A 20,739-nucleotide genomic window follows, 5' to 3' on the forward strand; every position below is an offset into this window, starting at 1 on the left:
TCGCTCTTACGCCGAACAGCGAATATTATGGGGCGTTGGCGGCAAATTCAAGCGCCGCGGAGCGCCCCATAATGCACTGCGGGATCGCAGTGCATCAATTTCTGCTGATTGGCCAAAGCGTGCACTTGACCTGCATGCCTTTGCCAAACACAGCACACTCTGCTGTGAGAGCCATAATTGGAAAAAAGTAGGGTGCCTTTGGCCAATCATGGCTCAGGGGGACTAAGTCCACACCCCACACTATATAAGGCTGCTTACCAGGGCCATATTAAGAGCATCATGTGCCTGGTGCTGAGGATTTTGGTGGGCCTTTTTATGGAAACAAAATGAAAATGCAAAAATTTTTTGCTAAAACAAATTAAATATACTCTCACCAGTAATATCAGCTGTGCAGCCTTTGAGCAGCAGCAACACCACCGATACCACCTGCTATGCGGTCTCTCACTAATAGGGATGAGCTTCGAGTTCGAGTTGAACCCATGTTCGACCGTTCGTCGAATTGCGAACGATATGGGCCGCTTGGGCCAAATTCTAGTGGCGCGTCACGGCCCATAATTTACTGCGGCATCGCAGTGCATTGCTGGCTGATGATTGGCCAACATGCACTATAACCCACATGCTTGGCCACACAGCGCCGTCTTTACAGAGAGCCATAATTGGCCAAAGCCAGGGTGGCTTTGGATAATTATGGCTCAGGGGGTTTAGTACACGCCCCACTCTATATAAGGCTGCCTGCACGTCGGCCCTGTGTAGTGTGTTCCGGCGCTGAGAGAGAGATAGAGAGAGAGAGAGAGTGTCATTTGATTTAAGTTAAACAGAGTAGGCAGGAGAGTCAGTTAGCTGCACTTACAGTGTATTGAGTATATATATGCATCCTAGGTGTTGTGTGGATATGTATATATATATATATATATATATATATATATATATATATACACACTGTATTCAGTTTAGCTAGATCCGTTCCTGTTATTCTCTTCCTACTGACAGGCAGGCAGGTGTTTTTACATTATTTACAGCTACCTGAAGAAAATTGCTGGTGTTCTTCTGATCCTTTTAGTCTTATTAGCTACAGTATTTACAGTTATTGTAGTGCGTCACAGTGTGCACCTAAAGCTACCTGAAGAAAGTTGGTGGTGTTCTTCTGATCCTTTTAGTACCGCAGGCAGTTGCAGTATTTACAGTTAGTGTAGTGCGTCCTCTGCACAGTGTGCACCTAAAACTACCTGAAGAAAATTGGTGGTGTTCTTCTTATCCTATTAGTACCGCAGGCAGTTGCAGTATTTACAGTAAGTGTAGTGCGTCCTCTGCACAGTGTGCACCTAAAGTTACCTGAAGAAAATTGGTGGTGTTCTTCTGATCCTATTAGTACCGCAGGCAGCTGCAGTATTTACAGTTAGTGTAGTGCGTCCTCTGCACATTGTGCACCTAAAGCTACCTGACGACAATTGCTGTTGTTCTGATCCTATTAATACCACAGGCAGGCAGCTGCAGTATTTACAGTTAGTGTAGTGCATCCTCTGCACAGTGTGCACCTAAAGCTACCTGAAGAAAATTGGTGGTGTTCTTCTGATCCTATTAATATCACAGGCAGGCAGCTGCAGTATTTACAGTTAGTGTACTGCGTCCTCTGCACAGTGTGCACCTAAAGCTACCTGAAGACAATTGCTGTTGTTCTGATCCTATTAATACCACAGGCAGGCAGCTACAGTATTTACAGTTAGTGTACTGTGTCCTCTGCACAGTCTGCACCTAAAGCTACTGGAAGAAAAGTGGTGGTGTTCTTCTGATCCTATTAGTACCACAGGCAGGCAGCTGCAGTATTTACAGTTAGTGTACTGTGTCCTCTGCACAGTGTGCACCTAAAGCTACATGAAGACAATTGCTGGTGTTCTCATACTAATAATACTACAGGCAGGCAGTTGATTCTGCTAGCTACATCTCACTTCAGGCCATTAGTATGTCTGGAAGGCCAACAAGGAGAGGCAGACAGTCACAAGCCAATAGAAGAGGGCAAGCAGGCTCTGTGTCTAGAGGCAACAGTGCTGGCTGTGGAGACGGTGCATCCTCATCAGTACATGGCAGTGGGACACGCTTGTCCTTTTTTCCGCCAGCTGGCCGTGTTGAGCGGCAACATGCGGAAGACTTGGTAGCGTGGATGACCAAGCCGTCCTCATCCTCCTCATCCTCTCTCACCCAGGCTCAGGGTACTTTGTCTGGCAAAGCAGCTGCCAACGCGGCCTCCTCCCTCGGCTCAACGGCATCAGTCACTCCTTCCCTAGCCCCACCATGTCCTCCTGAGGAGTCCCCCGAACTGTTTGACCACAGTGTTGGGTACATGCTCCAGGAGGATGCCCAGTGTTTTGAAGGCTCCGATGATGGTACACAGCTAGAGGAAGGCAGTAAGGTGAGCCCAGAGAGGGGGGGTGCCCATGAAGGACAGCAATCTGGCAGTCATGTTCCCCCTGCTGCAGCATACTGCCAGGTTTGCTCCAGTGATGAGGAGGGAGGGGATGATGAGGTCACTGACTCCACATGGGTGCCTGATATGAGAGAGGAGGTGGAGGAGGCGACATATCTCCAACGAGGCAGGATGCCCTCCAGGGGCCAGCTTAAGGGCAGCACACTGACTGCATCACACCGCAGAGCTCCGCATGTGCAGGGTGCTGCTGTCTGCGCATTATTCCAAAAGTTCTTTGGTGTGGGCCTTTTTTGAGACGAGTGCATCAGATCCCACCACTGCTATTTGCAACATATGTCTCAAGCATATCTCGTGTGGCCAAAACATCACCCGCTTGGGCACCACATGCTTGACCAGACATATGTCGACCTGCCATGCAGTTCGTTGGCAAGCGTACCCAAAAGACCCACACCAGAGAACAAAGCGGACTTCTCCTTGCTCCTCATCAGCTGGGATCTCCAAACCCACTATACCTTCAGTCCTCTCTGAAACCTGCACTGAGAGAAATAAAGGTGTAGAATTAGGTGTGTCACAGCCAAGTACTTGCGGGCAATCTGCTATCAGTACACCAATGTCAGATTGTACCAGGCAAATTTCCCTGCCCCAGCTGCTGCACCGCAGAAAGAAGTTCACTCCCAGCCATCCACATGCCCAGCGGTTGAATACTAGCTTGGCTAAATTGCTAGCACTTCAACTGCTGCCTTTTCAGTTGGTAGACTCTGCCCCCTTCTGTGAGTTTGTGGAATGTGCGGTTCCTCAGTGGCAGGTTCCCAAACGCCATTTTTTCTCACGGAAGGCGATTGCGGCTCTCTACCGGCATGTGAAAGGCAATGTCTTGGCCTCGCTGGACAGGGCGGTCAGCGGTAAGGGGTTACAATTTCCTGGTCCTCCTGGACAACGTGTTGCTGAGGCTTTGGTCAGTCACAGAAGGAGCGGTGGAGAAGGTGGCCATCTGACCAATGCGTTCAGACAATTTTTTAGTCTGCAGCCCCAAGGCCTGATCGGTTCCAGCAACCATCGCCAGCGTCTGATTCACATGGTGCAGGATTACCTAGGGGCAGGATCAGACTTTGACACCTTTCCCATTGAAAATCCTCTGGGTTACTGGGTCTTGAGGATGGATCACTGGCCAGAGCTTGCACAGTATGCAATTGAGCTACTGGCCTGTCCTGCATCCAGTGTTCTTTCGGAACGCACATTCAGTGCTGCTGGAGGCTTTGTAACCGATCACAGGGTGCGCCTGTCCACCGAATCGGTCGATAGGCTGACCTTCATAAAAATGAATGAGTCTTGGATCACCAGCTACCAAGCACCTGATGCTGATGTAACCGATTGATTTTTTTTTTTTAATGTGAGATCCCTTCAAGACTGCCTATGCTGATGCTGAGTGACTATCCTGTTATGCTGAGTCACAATCCTCTTCCTCCTCAATTTTCATGCTGATAGTTTGTAAGTACATTTTTGGTTCTGGGCACCACCACCAGTGGCCAAGGTCCAATTTTTCTGCCTCTGTTTAACAGGGGCATGTAATTACAATTTTTGATGCAATACTTTGCAGCAGGGCTCATTCCTGCGCTCCAACTAGAGTATCTGTGAGGGGTTGCAGTGTTGTGGCACCAGCACCAGTGCCCAAGGCCCAATTTTTCAGCCCCTGTTTAACAGGAGCCTATAATTACAATTTTTGATGCAATACTTTACAATATTGCGCCCCAACTACAGCATCTGTGAGGGGTTGCAGTGTTGTGGCAATTTTTCTGCCCCTGTTTAACAGGGGCATGTAATTACAATTTTTGATGCAATACTTTGCAGCAAGGCTCATTCCTGTGCTCCATCTATAGCATCTGTGAGGGGTTGCAGTGTTGTGGCACCAGTGCCTAAGGCCCAATTTTTCTGCCCCTGTTCAACAGGGACATGTAATTACAATTCTTGATCTAATATTTCACAGCAGGGCCCATTCCTGCACCCACTAAGAGTAACTGTGAGGGCTTATAGTGTTGTAGCAACACCACCACCACCACCAAGGCTCAATTCTTCTGCCCCTTTTCAACAGGTGCATGTAATTACAATTCTTGATATAATATTTCAGAGCAGGGCCCATTCCAGCGCCCACCAAGAGTAACTGTGAGGACTAATGCCCTGTACACACGGTCGGACATTGATCGGACATTCCGACAACAAAATCCATGGATTTTTTCCGACGGATGTTGGCTCAAACTTGTCTTGCATACACACGGTCACACAAAGTTGTCGGAAAATCCGATCGTTCTAAACGCGGTGACGTAAAACACGTACGTCAGGACTATAAACGGGGCAGTAGCCAATAGCTTTTGTCTCTTAATTTATTCTGAGCATGCATGGCACTTTGTGCGTCGGATTTGTGTACACACGATCGGAATTTCCGACAACAGATTTTGTTGTCGGAAAATTTTATAGCAAGCTCTCAAACTTTGTGTGTCGGAAATTCCGATGGAAAATGTGTGGTGGAGCCTACACACGGTCGGAATTTCCGACAACAAGGTCCTATCACACATTTTCCGTCGGAAAATCTGACCGTGTGTACAGGGCATTACAGTGTTGTGGCACCAGCACCACCACCGCCACCAAAGGCCCAATTTTTCTACCACTGTTCAACAATGGCATGTAATTACAATTCTTGATCTAATATTTCACAGCAGAGCCCATTCCTGCGTCCGCCAAAAGTAACTGTGAGGGCTTACAGTGTTGTGGCAACACCAACACCTAAGGCCCCAATTTCTGCAGAGTATATAGGACAGGCCCCTACTTTCAAACATCCAACTTACAAACGACTCCTACTTGCAAATGGAAGGAGACAACAGGAAGTGAGATGAAATCTACCCCTAGGAAGGGAAATTCTCTCCTGTAAGAGTTAATATGGGAAAAAGGTGTCTCCTCTTCACTGATGCTTTATCACCAATCCTTGTTTCACTAAAAACCCCAAATTTTCAAAAAACATTTGTCATTGGAACAGAAAGTGAGGTGAAATCTTCTGAAGAGGTGCACAGACAGCAAAACAAATGTTACAGGGGTGATAACCCTTCCCTATGTTTTCCAAAAAGCTTAAAAATTTTTTTTTTGGCTGGAGCTACACTTTAAAAATGTACCAGTTCAAAATTACAAACAGATTCTACTTAACAACAAACCTACAGTCCCTGTCTTGTTTGCACCGCCTGTATACCGCTGTTCAGAGTATATAGGGCCTGGGGGCCCCACGCCTGCCTGCCACCAGATATGTTGTGTCACTTGCTACCAGCAGCCTGCCACCAGATATGGTGTGCCACTTGCCACCAGCAGCATGCCACCAGATATGGTGTGCCACTTGCCACCAGCAGCATGCCACCAGATACGGTGTGCCACTTGCCACCAGCAGCTTGCCACCAGATATAGTGTGCTACTTGCCACCCACAGCCTGCCACCAGATACGGTGTGCTACTTGCCACCCACAGCCTGCCACCAGACACAGTGTTCCACTTGCCACTAACAGCCTGCCACCAGATACAGTGTGCCACTTGCCACCAGCATCCTGACACCAGATACAGTGTGCCACTTGCCACCAGCAGCCTGCCACCAGATACAGTGTGCCACTTGCCACTAGCAGCCTGCCACCAGATACAGTGTGCCACTTGCCACCAGCAGCCTGCCACCAGATACGGTGTGCTACTTGCCACCCACAGCCTGCCACCAGACACAGTGTGCTACTTGCCACCAGCAGCATGCCACCAGATATGGTGTGCCACTTGTCACCAGCAGCATGCTACCAGATACGGTGTGCTACTTGCCACCAGCAGCATGCCACCAGATACGGTGTGCCACTTGCCACAAGCAGCATGCCACCAGATATGGTGTGCCACTTGTCACCAGCAGCATGCTACCAGATACGGTGTGCTACTTGCCACCAGCAGCATGCCACCAGATACAGTGTGCCACTTGCCACCAGATACAGTGTGCCACTTGCCATCAGATACAGTGTGCTACTTGCCACCCACAGCCTGCCACCAGACACAGTGTGCCACTTGCCACCAGCAGCCTGCCACTCCCTCCAGTACTCTGCCCAGACGGATAAAAGGGACAGGACCTGCATAGTCAATCAAATCCCTGGAGCCCCCACCCCTCCTGAGCTGGGATGGTATGGCTGTGTGTAAAATGAATGCCAGCAGTATTGATCAGACCAAGTTCTACAGAGGGGGGTGTGTACAAGCCTTTGTGCTCACACTGGTGTGTTGCAGTTTTGGCTGCACTGCTTGTGTATCTGCAGTTTTAGCTGCAGCACTTTTGATTTCTATCAGGTTGCAGGTTTTTACTGCATTTTCTGACAGTGTGCCAAAGATGCAGCAATTTTGGTGCGCTTTCAGAAAATACAGAAAAAACACACAACTGCACAAGGAGCCAAGCACTACCACAGACTGATGACACAATTCTAAACACTTTGAATGCAGTTATTAGAGCTACTGCTGAGGAAAAAAGTTAAAAACGAAAGGAAGGGAGATGAGAGTCCAGTCACTGAGCTCACATTTGGATGGTCCCTGGAGGCTTATCACTCAGAGATATCCTGTTCACCTTCTATCTGCCGGTGTTCTGTTCATAATTTCCCACCCACACGGTTCCTTCACTGCACAGATTTCACAGAGGAGGGGAGGGGAAAGGCAGAGCAGACTCAGCCTCTCCCATTTGTGTAGGGGGGAACTGTGCACTGTGACACTGTAGTAACCACAGTGAGCAAACACAGATGCAGCTAGACACCCCTACATTTACACACAGCTTCTCCTGTCCCATAGAAGTTTATGGACAGGAGAAATTGGGCGTGCACTGCTGGCTGGGCGGGCCAATTTTAAGGCAGGGGCCTGGAGCTGCAGCTCCAAAAGCCCCTATGTTAATCTGGCCCTGCTGCTTACATAGCACCCGAGTATAGTGTGTGACTGTGGACAGAGATAGATTGAGCTTGATTAGGCAGGCAGGTTAGCTAGTGGCAGTGTATTTTATATATATACAGTCTAGTGTATATATACTACTTTTTTGACACTTCTTTGGGTCTAAGGGTAGGGGTACAATGTACCCCATACCCATTCACATGGGGGGGCGGGATCTGGGGGCCCCCTTGTTAAAGGGGGCTTCCATATTCAGATAAGCCCCCACCCGCAGACCCCCCCACAACCACCGAGCTAGGGTTGTGGGGATGAGGCCCTTGTCCCCATCAACACCCCAAAGCACCCTCCCAATGTTGAGGGCAAGCAACCTGGTATGAATCAGGAAGGGAGGCTGCTCGCTCATCCCCCCTTTCCTGGCCTGCCATGGCTGCTTGCTCAGATAAGGGTCTGGTATGGATTTTGGGGGGACCCCACGCAATTTTTTTTTTACATTTTGCCATGGAGTCGCGAATACCTGGCATGGATTTGGGGGGGGACCCCACGCTGTTTTTTAAAAAAATTTGACAAAGGGCCTGGTGTGGACTGGGGGGGAACCCACACCAATTTTTTTCATACATTTTTATCTATATTGCTGGGGTCTGGCAATGCATTACAGCCGCAAGCAATTTTAGATGACAATTTTTCCTTTGGAAATGTCATTTTGCTGCGGCCTAGTAAAACACATGAGAAAGATGTGCCACTTTGCAGGCAGACTAAGGGCCCTCCCCCCCCCCTCAGGCGTGTTTTTAAAAGGAATGTTTCATTTTTATTGTTTCACTTTAAGCATTATTAAAATCACTGCTCCTGAAAAAATGGCCGTTTGAAAAACTTTTTTTTGCATTGATACATGTCTCCTGGGGCAGTACCCGGGTCCCCAAACACTTTTTATTGCAATAACTTGCATATAAGCCTTTAAAATGAACACTTTTGATTTTGTTTTGTTGGTGTTCGGCTCATCCCTAATGAGCAGTAAAAATGTGAACCTTTGTAATCTGTGTAGTTGATTGATTTCAAGATTTCAAACATTTTAACAAATGTCAGTCTTATATATGCCCCATTATAATACATACAGTAAAGGCAATTATGAATGTTTTTGTTGGCTATATATTTCTAAACATGCTCTCAGGGGTCTGCTATTTTTTTCATAAAGCTATAGAGCTGCCATTTTTAATCAAGCTGCATTTAACAGGTGTAAATAATGATGTCCTTTGTAAAGCACCAACCATATGATGCGATTATTTGCTATAAATCATTAAAGTGTTACTAAACCCACAACAGTAAAATCAGTTTGTATATGCAGTAAAGCATGCTTGTTATGCTCAGTGTGGAACCTAAGGGGTTAATCCTCTGCATTGTGTAAAAAGGCTGTTTGATCCTGGCTTCTCTTATTTTCCCCTCCTTCCACTCTCCCCTGAAAATTACCAGATCACATAGAGTCTACGGAGTCAGGCCGCACATGCTCGGTTTGGTGTGTATTGCTAGAGAGGTTTTTTTTTTCTTGGGAGAGTGTAAGTGATCAGCACAGGGCCAATCAGCACTATCCAGACAGAGAGTCAGGAGTCTCGCAGTCTCACAGGACAGTCAGAAAACTCCTCCTATAAGCTTTAACCAGTGCTTGGCTGGACACTGATAGTAGTCACAAGACTGCTCTAACTGCTGATGCGAAAAGTTATTTAGCAGTTTATATTTACTAAAATAATTGCATTTCCATGTTCTGTGTACTGTGGAAGACCAGATATAGTGAATGCAGGCTCCTGGGTTTATTAACACATTAAGATCAGAATGTCCTGATGGATGTTTCCTTCAAAGTCTCTGGTTTATTTGCAAATTAGACTGTGCAGCCCACATCAAACCAAGAGCATGCTGGGTAAAATAAGATGGCTGCTTACCATTTGAGCTACAGAGATTTTTAAGATTACATTCAGTAACCCTCCGCCTTCAGTTCTGGGGCTGAATTGTATCTACCAGAGGACAATATTAATGAAAAACAAATGTAAAACTTTAAATTTTATATGCTTGCTCTTAGCACATAAGCATTGGCCAGCAAGTGCCTTGGTAGATAAAACCTAGGGTCAAAGGGATAGAGACTATGCTGCTGAATTATCAACAGTTTATCATGTCTGTCCAACATCTTATCACATCTTGAATATTTGGATCGAAATAAAACTATGTAAGCATAGTCAAAAATTAGATGTGGAATGGCAGTAAAAGTCACAACCTGTCTAATCAATCTGTGCAATTTATGTGAATGAAGATTTTTGTTGCTAAAAATACATAATTATAACCCCCCCGGAAAAGGTCAAAAAAGGCCCCCGAAAAGAAACGGTAAGGTATTGTTTTGATAGAGACTTGCATATCAGCACTGACACTCCAGGCTGGTTCCTTGGGACCAATCAAAGAATGTTACATGTTTTCTTATCCACTATACAGAATCCTACAAACAACATTCTATTATTTATCTGTCATCCAAAATTATTTTGATAGCGCAGAACATTTAAAATAAATGGACTTGTCATGTTCCATTGGAATTCCTTTTCATAAACACAAATAATACTCAAACATTTGTCCTGATTCATAACTATAGAGCAATAATAGTGTTGTGCTCACAAAATGCATTTTCTCTTGAAAAATAAATAAATGAAATATGTATACTCAGACCTATTTTCCATTTAATTATCAGAGAACATCAAAACTTCCAGTTTTCATCATTCCTGTATTGCTTTCATGTTTTTTCAATTTCACTCCTTACAATTAAAGCTAAGCTAATATTTAAATATATACTTGGAGTTTCAATAACTTATTATTTATGACAATTAGGCAAACAGAAAGTGCACTTAACATTACATTTTTTTTTGTTAACCTATTTTTAAAGGCTATAATGGGTTTAAATTGTGACTCTCCCATTTAAACTAGAAATACAGATGTAATATAATGTTAGATTGTGAAACAGGTTTGTTTTTTAATCTCCTGTAGAAAAGCTTTTAAAGTTCTGTGACTGTGATTGAGCATTCGGTTCACCATGTTTTATTGAAAGAGAAAAATATTTAATGCTTATCAGAGCTGTCACAATCAAAGCTGGGTGCACAGTGAGTTGAGCACATTTCTTTGCTTGATTGGCTGGTGTGAATGGCAGGGGAGACAGTAGGGAGACATCAGGCCCCTGACCCTGAATGTCCCTATAAAGAGAACCTATCACCAGCCCAATGCTATCAAATAGGGTGTTTCTTTTTCCCCCTTGTGATAGCAATACAGGTAAATATAAAAAAAATTAAAAAGTGTTCAAAAATGAAAATATAATAAAATAACTAAAAAAAAATAAATTAAAGCACCCCATCACCCTGCACGCACACATCTGAACAAAAATGCCCACATAAGACATGCACATTTATGTTATGTAATCAACAGATTCGCGACACATATTGGGAAAGCAATAATCTAGGTCCTTCATTTACAGTTAAGGTTAATGCTAAACTGATGAGCTGTAAAGGCATTTAAATCATCGCCTATTGTTATTTTTTTTTTTGTATGGTAATTTTTCCAGGCACATGCAGTTTTGAAGCATAAAACTGGACATAGAACGGTAGTTTTTTACTTAGTTTACCTTACCTTTACTAACAAATTTCTCTATCCACACAAACACACAAACCACAGAACATTTCCCTTTTCTGTTATAGAGTTGAGACGTGGAGGAGGTGTTTTGTCATATAGAAGGAAGAACTCGGGTAGGGCTGACAACACCACTACCGGATGTCAGGAGCTCACAGGATTTCTGGACAAATCAACGGCTATTTTTCTGTACTTGCAGTGTTTTAATAGACAATACCTAGACAATATGCATGAATTGCAGATATATGAATTATTAGTGAAAGGAGCCACCCAACCACTGAATCCTTTTTTGTTTCTTCTCCTAAGTAAGCTTTATTCCACAGAAGACCGCACATTCCAAGCAATGCCACCTTCCAGGCTCTGCTACGCCTCGGTTCACACCAGAGGCGGCACGACTTGCAGGTCGCCTCACCGAGGCGACCTGCGCACGACTGCCGGGGCGACTTGCAAAACGACTTCGGTATAGAAGTCTATGCAAGTCGCCCCAAGTCGCCCCCAAAGTCGTACAGGAACCTTTTTCTAAGTCGGAGCGACTTGCGTCGCTCCCCTTAGAACGGTTCCATTGTACTGAGCGGGACGCTACTTGTCAGGCGACCTAGGTCGCCTGACAAGTCGTCCCAGTGTGAACCGAGGCTGACTCTCATCGAATGTTTCACCATAGGAAGGGCTTATTTTTGTATCTTGCCCATATACTGTATACACTTTAACTGCATTATTTTTTTTTAAATCAAACATTTTTCAAGCATTTAGCTTACATAACAAAATAGGGGTATAGAAATGACTATTATTTATTTACGTTTGCATGAAATAATTAGGTAACCACTGAATTTAATTTTTTTTTTGCAGCATTAAATTATTTTCTCCTGAATTTTAGAATCAAAATGCCAAATAGGAATAAAAACCCAAACGTACATGTTGTAAATTCAATTAATCCAAGGTTATACAATTTTGTGACCTTAAAACACCATTTTATAGCATAGAAAATAGCAAAAGCGCACATTGATCAAACACTGTCTAGGTTATTCTTGATAGATTCACCTATTATATGTGGCAATATAAATTTCAGGTATACATAAACTAAAAGTGGCCTTAGTTCCTATTACCTCTATTTCTTGATAGGAGCTGTTAATCATGGCAATCAACATATTAAGAAGAACCACCACCATTGTGACGTTGTAGATCCCATAAAGAACATAACCAATGTTCTCAATAAACTTGTGGTCATATTTCAGAACTACAGACGTTACTTCAGACAAGCCGAATATGGACCAGAACAGGGTTTTAAAACTTTCTTCAACGCTTAAAAGAAAAACAGGAAGATAACTAAGTCAGGTTTGAGATGTTACATAGTTAATAAAATGGTATGTTGTTTAAAATCCCCTACATACATACAGTATGTAGATGGTTATTTGAAGTGATGCTTGCTATCCCATCTAACAGTACCTGTGCATATAAACTCTTGTAATTACATCCAATTTAGAAAGGAGGGACAACACCATTGTATCCATGAAGACTGAACACAGAATTTTGAAGGTAAAGTCTAATTGAAACTCCAGACAGAACCCAACAGAACTGTGGGGGGTGAAAAACTCCTCTGACTCATTCAGCTGTGTGTAATTTGACCTTTTAGCTTTTTAGCTGCATAAAGAGCAGACATTTCCATCAAAGCAGATAAGGTTATGACAGACATATGAAAAAAGCCTCAAGCTGCTCCACCCACTGGCTGAAAACCATAAATAAGAAATGTTCATATAAAATATTTGACATTTTTCTGATGAAGAGGATGCATTAGGGAGGACAGCACTGATGTGCAGGCATCTTTTGTTTCCTACAAATACCTTTATTAGTCTTGGAATCCATCCTAGTCCCAGCCTATATGCCAGGACCTAACTTTTGCCCAAGTTGAGTTGGGATTCTGTCAGTCTTTTTTTTTTTTGTTCAACCCTTTGGTTGAATAAAAAAAACTGCACGTATATACCCAGCAGAAGTCTGGCCCTGCTGGCACTAAGCTACACACCCTATCATTTGACTGTCAAATGTCAAAGCCTATACTACCCACTGAAAAAATTGCTTTTGACAGTTTACTATCAGGAGGTGTGACTTAATGTCAGGAGGGTTGAAAGTAAAAGTGTACCTTTGGTAAAAGTTTTTCTTTAAGCCATGAGTGCATCATCACCACCTATACTTACCTCAGCCTCTGTTTAAGTGGTCTTTATTGTGTAGCGCTGCCCATAGCTGTCTTTCTTCAAAAAGCATCCTCCATCATTCTGCACATGTTTGGCAAAGCCCATTCATTCCTGTGAGGAGAGCCATGCTTTGCAAAACTGATGGAGGCCACCATTAGTACAGCTCCCATAGAAATAATAGGGCCATGGTGCCCATACAAAGAATAAAGTAGACCCACCAAGAACGCTTTCTGAAAAATGGCTGGGTGCTTCGGGCAGGGCAACACAGTGAAGCTTGGTAGGATGGGGCCGAGGTAAGTATCAGGCCAGGTGGGCTGGACCCAGCGGGTTGAGGGCATGAATTTGGTTGTGCTTAAATATTGACATGTACAGCCTTGTACAGTTGTCCTTTAATGTTCACACAGATACAACCTGGGCTCAAGATCCAAAGGGGCTCCACAGTGACACAAGGAATAAGCTTTTTGTACCTGTACTTCAACATCGTTGCTGTAGAAATTCTTAAGGCCAGGTCAGGTTCACTGTACGGTCAGGATAAATGCACCTGTCAGTAGAAGTTTCCATCAAAGTGAATGAAAACTCATCTGTTAGTGGTGCCCAAGTTTATGTAACAGCATTAGGAAAAAGAGTATTGTGGTTGTCTTTGTTACAGAGCATAATTACTTTTACGACCCCTACCCACCTACCTAATTTAGGTAAGCTTAAATAGTTTCTATTTGTCCAATAGATAGTAGTTGCTGTGGTAATAACAACTGCTGCTTATAACTGCAGCCTGTGGATGTAAATAGTAGAAACTGTAACAATGGTGCACTATAATGGAGCTAGATCATTTATCTTTGCCTCTGTGCTGTTTGCTTCCATTTCCACATAAGCCAAAGTGCAAGACATTTTGCTTTGATTTAATGACTCCACGTTGGAATAATTCCATTTCTGTTCTCATCTAAAGATGGACCACAGGCCAATATAAAAAGATCATCATAATTCAGTTATGTGTTCATTAAAAAGTCATTACATTTATTTTAACCATTTGTTCAAGGACTTCAGTTAAAACTACAGAGTGTGCCTAATACAACCTACAATGCCAACCCACCTATAAATTCACTCCAATGTCAAACACCCATGTGTAGGAGACAGTGACTGTGCCTCAGGATTCAATTATTAGTTTAACAGGGTGTTACAACGAGCATTGATATACAGTATACAGGGCTTTCTTTTAGTAGGAACATGTGCAATGCAGTTCCAGTATCTCCAATGCTTAATGTATCTAATGGCAAGGGGTGGTGGGGCGTATCTTATGGTCTATTGATGCTGGCTGCTGGGTGATCTCTTGTTGCTTAGGGGGGATATCTTGTTACTGGAGGCATCTCTTGTTGCTGTTGAGGTCGATTGTTGCTGGTAGGTGATCTATTGTTGCTGGGGTGAGGCCTTATTTTACTGGGAGGAATCTACTGTTGAGGGAAGGAGTCTATAATTTCTGACTGCTGGAGGGTCTATTGATGCTGGCAGCTGGGAGATCTGTTGTTGTTGGCAGGGATCTATTGTCGCTGGCAGGGGTCTATTGTTGCTAGGGAGGATCTTTTGTTGTTGGGGGAGTCTACTGTTGCGTGGGGGATTGTTTTTTACTGGGGGGTCTATTATTGCTTAGCAGGCTATCCATTTTACTGCTTTTCTTAATCATTAACAAATTCCATACCAAGTACTTGACACCCCAAAAGGATATTTGGTTCTGTATATTCTAAAAGGGTAGTATTGGGAGGTGGGTAGGGGGGGGGGAACCAAGGGACAGTGCTCGTAGGTGGGTAGGGAGCACAGACAAGGGGTGATTCTGAAGGGGCGGGTACCTGCTCCTATTCTCTGAGAAAAAAAGCACTATATATATATATATATATATATATATATATATATATATATATATATACAATGTTACTATATTTTTTTAAATAAAAGTACTTTCTGTTTAACCCTTGAGTTACTTTAGTTTAGTATAAAAAGCTCTCATTTTAATTCCTTGAAATTTCTGTAATGTTCATGTAAACAAAATCACTAAATTTCTTATAAACTTTAACATGCTAATGCAATTTTTAATGTCATTTTCAATATTCATAAATCAGCTGCTTTAATTAAGATAATTCCTGGTGGTCCTACCATGAAGGTCCTTGTTCAGGAATTTCCTATTATAAAGTGGCAACACTCTGTATCTGTTTCTTCAAATGGGCTCCTGTATTGTCACCCGATCATGCACGCCCCTTATGGAGACTACAAATGGCTGTTCCAACACACATTATGCAGCATGCATGGTACATTGATGTCACTATCAGGAAAACCACCCTGGGAAATGCCAACCAGCCAACACTGGAGTGCATGTATGTGGCTTCAGCAAAGAGTCAGCAAAAGATCGTCAGCACTGAGCTGCAAAAAAGATAAAAAATATTTTATGTAGCAAAGAAATGCCATTGTAGCAATAATCAAAAGTAAGATGCTACTATACTTTTGATTATTGGTACATTTTAAATTGGCTTTATTCACTTAAAGGGGCAGCTGCTTATTTTTGTTTCACATTTTTGGCGCCATATTTATCACATTAATGGTTTTAAAAGAAATGCCATTCACTTAGGTGTTACCTCTACTAATTGAACTATCTTGGTTGTTTTGTATTGATTACTTCCGGCCAAAGCAAATATCTCCATATGAATGCAAAACGACACTAGAAAAATATAACATTTTTAAAACATGTGAATTGTTACTTACGTTGTGAAGGCAGAGTTCACTTTAGCTCCCAGGTAATATGAATACAGGATAAACATCCCAATCATGAAGGCAAGAAAAACCATTATAAAAAGGACCATGAATTTAAATATGTCCTTCACCGTTCTCCCAAGTGATATCTGCAGTGGCCCAAAGCTTTCATTGGCTGGCAGGATGTAGGCTATGCGGGAAAAGCTCAACACAACCGCTATAGCATATAGACCTTCAGATATGATCTGTGGATCAGACGGCAGCCATTTATCTCTGGCTGAAAGAAAGCAAAAACATGGTAAATAACTACAATAAATTATATAGGGAACCAAGTCGATTAGTGTCTTTAGAGATGAATGAGGTGCCACATCAAATCCTTCTTCTAGTTTACATTCGGGAAATGCACTAGATTAAGACATTTTGGATCTACAGGATAAAAGAATTTTTATGATGTGTCAGTTTACATTAAACTCTATATACAATATTTGATGTTCCCTTTATTTATGCTTTGCATTCATTCTTTTTTATTTTTGTTTGTTTGAGTAAACTTTGCAATAAACGCATGTTGCCATTTTTTTTGTAGTAATAATGGAAAATAAAAGGCAAATAAAAAAATCAGTTCAAGAAACTTGGAACTTCTCCAAAGACCAAAACGTTATTTTCTGAACTTTTCTGAAATACCTATAACTAGTTGATAAATACAGCATGTGTAAAATAAATGAGACCACGCTACAACCCTACATGCTGCTCCTGATGATGACATTTCGTCGAAACACGTAGGGTGGAGCCTAGAGTGACATCACTCCACACTAGCCCATTGGGGCTCGCAGCCTGTGTGTGCAGCTGGAGCCAACGGTGCATGTTTACCGCACTATCAATCCCCTTGTTTCGAGCATGACACATTTGAATGTAAGTGTTTTTGTTGGATGTTTTAATAAATACTCTCATGGTTTTACACTATGTGGAGCTCTCCTTCTATTCCCCATGTTCATACTGGATTGCTGGATATGATGATGACCAAAAAATACTGATGCCAAGTATATTGAGGAGAGGAGTATTTGCACATTAAGGCTGGATGACCCTTTCTATAGATGCAATTTGATTGAATCAAGATCTTCTTGTGTATTGTGGCACTTCCCAAGCAAAACATTTTGGGGGAGGTGAGAGACTTTTTTGAGGTGAAAACACTGGGCGATACTTTCACTTTTTATTACAGTTTTTCTCCTTTATTTTTTCACTTTGTGGTGAACGTGAGGAGTTTGGACTTTTTGTGCTATATCTTTGGACACTATTTTTGTTTGAATTGATAGACTTTATGAATTATATATAGATTGTTTATATATTTATTTATTTTGCACAGGCACTTTTATAAAGACTTGATTGGTGTTTATTGTAGATACATTTATTTTTGCGCATGGATAAATGTATTTATTTACATTGATTTATTTGATTTATTTATTGATATTTGCAGATACACTGTTTTACCACTCTTATAGAGTTGTAGCATGGTCTCATTTATTTTACACATTTGTGTACTATTTTGTGATCACAGAGACCGCAGCTTAATCAATCAATTTATTTATTTATTAATTTGACTTTTGTAGCGTGGATTAATTTACTTCTATCTATGATAAATACAGTATGTCATATTATGAATTTACAGTTTTCATCTACCCTCTACTTACCATTTTATTTTCTTCTAAGATCCAAATTAGCTGTATTAGAGGTTCTCAAACCAAAGTACCACTGTTAAGGGCAACAGTAAAAAATATAAGAAATATAGATGTAACAGTGAAAGCATCTTAAAGGTAATTTATCTTGAGTTAAATACCTAGGCTGCAATTGGTAACCTCCCAAATATTTTAGTTGCCTGGCTTTCATACTGATGCTTTGGTAACTTTGAGTCAAATTCAAGCCAGTAATTTGGATCTCACTGAAGGTGGTTTAAAGGGACAGGAGACATCCTTGAGGCATAGCCTTGATTTCTATCAAGTGCTCAGGGTCTCATGTTTGGGAGGTCATTTGAATCTGGTAAGGAACTGATGTGCAATCAGGTCTTGGAACACTAATTTGACACATCATTACATGCGGAATGTTATAACAGCTTAATCACTGATATGTGGACTTTTTATTGCACTATTTATAATGGTTGCCCTTTATATAATTTGATGCACGGTTGTATTGTTCACTGCAAAAGTATACGTATATAAGAAGTCTTTGATTGAATGCAAATTTGGTATCATTTTCATGAATTTTTTTATTTGTTTCACTTGATTGACATATTTTTATTAATAACTATTTTTTTAAATATTTTTTTTATTCAGAAACATTTTCAAATCTTACAAGACCTGAATTCTTTTGTCTGACTCTTGGTGGACATACCTTGCGCTACTCAGATTTAGTGATCAACCTTAGGTTGGTGTTTGATGGAAGTTTAACATTTACACATTAAGAGGGATTAACAACGTGAATAGTGTCATTCCTTTAGTATAAATATAAGTGCAATTTTCATGTACTAGATCAACAAAACCATTACACAAGTTCTATTTATTGTTGCTCCAGCCATGCCAAATTACATTAAAAGTATTATGTGACAGTTGCTACAAATGTCCAATCCCATGTGTTAAAATAACGAAGCACTTATTCCAATGTTCTGATTTTAAAAAAACAATTCTAAAATGTACACTATTACCAAGGAAATACTGTAGTAAATAGGAATTGACAGTGTCAATCAGCCTTGTGGCATGGCAGCGATGTGTATGGACAGCTAGCAAGGTGCAGCAATACAGGAAGGAGAGGAGAAAGAGAAAATTTAGGATTATCCAGGTAAAGGTTATTTGCACCAAAATTTTGACACACATCGGAGTAAGTGTGCTTTAATTTGGTGCACCATCAAAAATTAATGAATTGGTGCATGGCAGTTTTATTTGTCACAGGGAGCACTAATTAAGCTGGCACATAGATATTGATGCATTTTTTTCATATACACCAGCCTTTGGTAATTCCTCTCGTTAAAGCGGCGTTCCACCCATTTAAAAGTCAGCAGCTACAAAAAGTGTAGCTACTGACTTTTAATAAACAGACACTCACCTGTCCCATGGTCCAGCAATGCAGGCGCATGAAGCCTCGCTCCTCTCCCCCTTCTCTCCACGGCGCTAGGATTGTATGCGCAAGCCGCGCTGTGCGTTGTGAATGGCCGGGCAATCTGTTGGGACCTGTGACATATCCCAGAAAATTGCAGGGAGGAAGGGGGGAGAGTGAACTTCCTTCTGGCGCCGCGGCCTGTCAAAACTGGGTACCCACTCCCCCCAAAAAAGTGATTTGCCAAATGTGGCATGTCAGGGGGTCACCAGTATTTAAAGTGGAAGTTCCATTTTTGGGTGGAACTCTGCTTTAGGTTCAAACTGGGTTCAAATCCTGGTTCTTACATCTGGAGGAATCAAACAACTTATTCCCCTTGATTATGCACTTCTGTCATCTTGACTTAATGATTGTGATGCTTTGTAGTTGAGGTTACCAGGATAGGCCCTGAATAAAATTTGTGCACAATGTGGCAGCTGAACAAATGCATCCACTATTCGCTTATCACCCCAATTCGCCTCACTCGTTGGCTGCCAGTAAAATGGACATTTCACTCACTCATCTCTGTAACTGCAGGTATTGCGAAGACATTCACTCTCAGAGTTCAGAACAGATGCACTAAAATTGCAGCTCCTCTCCCCAGCAGAAACTTGGCAGCTTGTTAGAAACCAACTGAAATCTGTCTTCAGAGTTTCTGTTGTGGTCTGTGAGTATAGAATACTTCAAAGTATTTTGCGGCTTACGGAGGTCAGTAAGGGCTTGTTTCAAAAAATAAAATAAAAAATAGTGCATCGCTAAAAATAAAAAAAAACAATATTTCTAAAAACTCATGTAGATAATATCTGACAGTTCTGTGATATATGGACAGTCCCAGTTCATGTAGTTTAAAAGCCAAGGGTAACATAGAAAAAGGCACCAACACGCAAGAATAAGTCCTCAGTAGTGATTAGGGTGCTCAAATGTAATCATAGTTACTGTGCTTCCTTATCTGTGCTTCCACCACCGTTAGTACAGGCCGCTCACCTTACTCTATGGACCTCTAAATTAACAGAGCGGTCATTCAAGCATTCCCAACAGGGGAAATCAGAGGATGGGATCCTGCCTTTATAATATTCCAATGATTGAAATCCAGCCTCAGATATTTGGCAACAATAACGCCCTCACGTATGCAGTAGTTATCATCGTGGTTCATGCAAAATCAATAGAACATATATAGTGCTCTCTACTTGTGCTTAAAAACTGTTTATTTAGATAAAAAGTTCCTTACAAATAAAGCACTGAATCTCCAGTGCTAGGAACTGAAACTTGTACCACAACACAGCGTCTCATAGTAAATCTGAAAGGTGACTGTAATGACATCAGAGCCTTCCCGTCCGTACGCGTATCGTCCCTATGGGCGGGACTTCCTCAGCGTAGGGCTTGTTTCAACCCTCATTCTTCAGCATTTTTGGGCAATTGTAAAGCATTTTTTGCACTTTTTTTGAGTGCTGGTTGAAGAGGTTTTCATTTGTTTTTAAGCTTCAGGGTGTTTTTGTTTTGGCCAATAAAAAGCAGTATCATCTGTGACATCATATGATATTGTCCTTGTATCTGCTTCCTGGCTTTTCTGTGTGGTGTTGTGGTGTCTTGTACTATCAGAGCTCATAAAGTGGTAGTAAAGACATTTTTTTAGTTATACCTACAGGTGAGCCTATAAATAGAGATATTTACTTTAGCAGCACCGGTGATGTCACCAGAGCATGCGCACTGC

General features: G+C 42.1%; 1 protein-coding gene across 2 annotated transcripts in view; it reads right to left on the minus strand.

Moving 5' to 3' along the window:
- The window catches only part of TRPC3 (transient receptor potential cation channel subfamily C member 3), a 309,905-nt gene that overhangs the window by 25,577 nt on the left and 263,589 nt on the right, over nt 1-20,739 (minus strand). For both annotated transcript variants that reach the window (XM_073603492.1, XM_073603502.1), the window contains exons 7-8: nt 15,921-16,185; nt 12,093-12,288 (exon numbers count right to left, since the gene is read on the minus strand). In XM_073603492.1, the coding sequence (XP_073459593.1) occupies nt 12,093-12,288; nt 15,921-16,185 (461 nt within the window). The remainder of the gene's footprint in view (nt 1-12,092; nt 12,289-15,920; nt 16,186-20,739) is intronic.

Source organism: Aquarana catesbeiana, linkage group LG01, assembly GCF_042186555.1.
Source record: "Aquarana catesbeiana isolate 2022-GZ linkage group LG01, ASM4218655v1, whole genome shotgun sequence".
Taxonomy (NCBI): domain Eukaryota; kingdom Metazoa; phylum Chordata; class Amphibia; order Anura; family Ranidae; genus Aquarana; species Aquarana catesbeiana.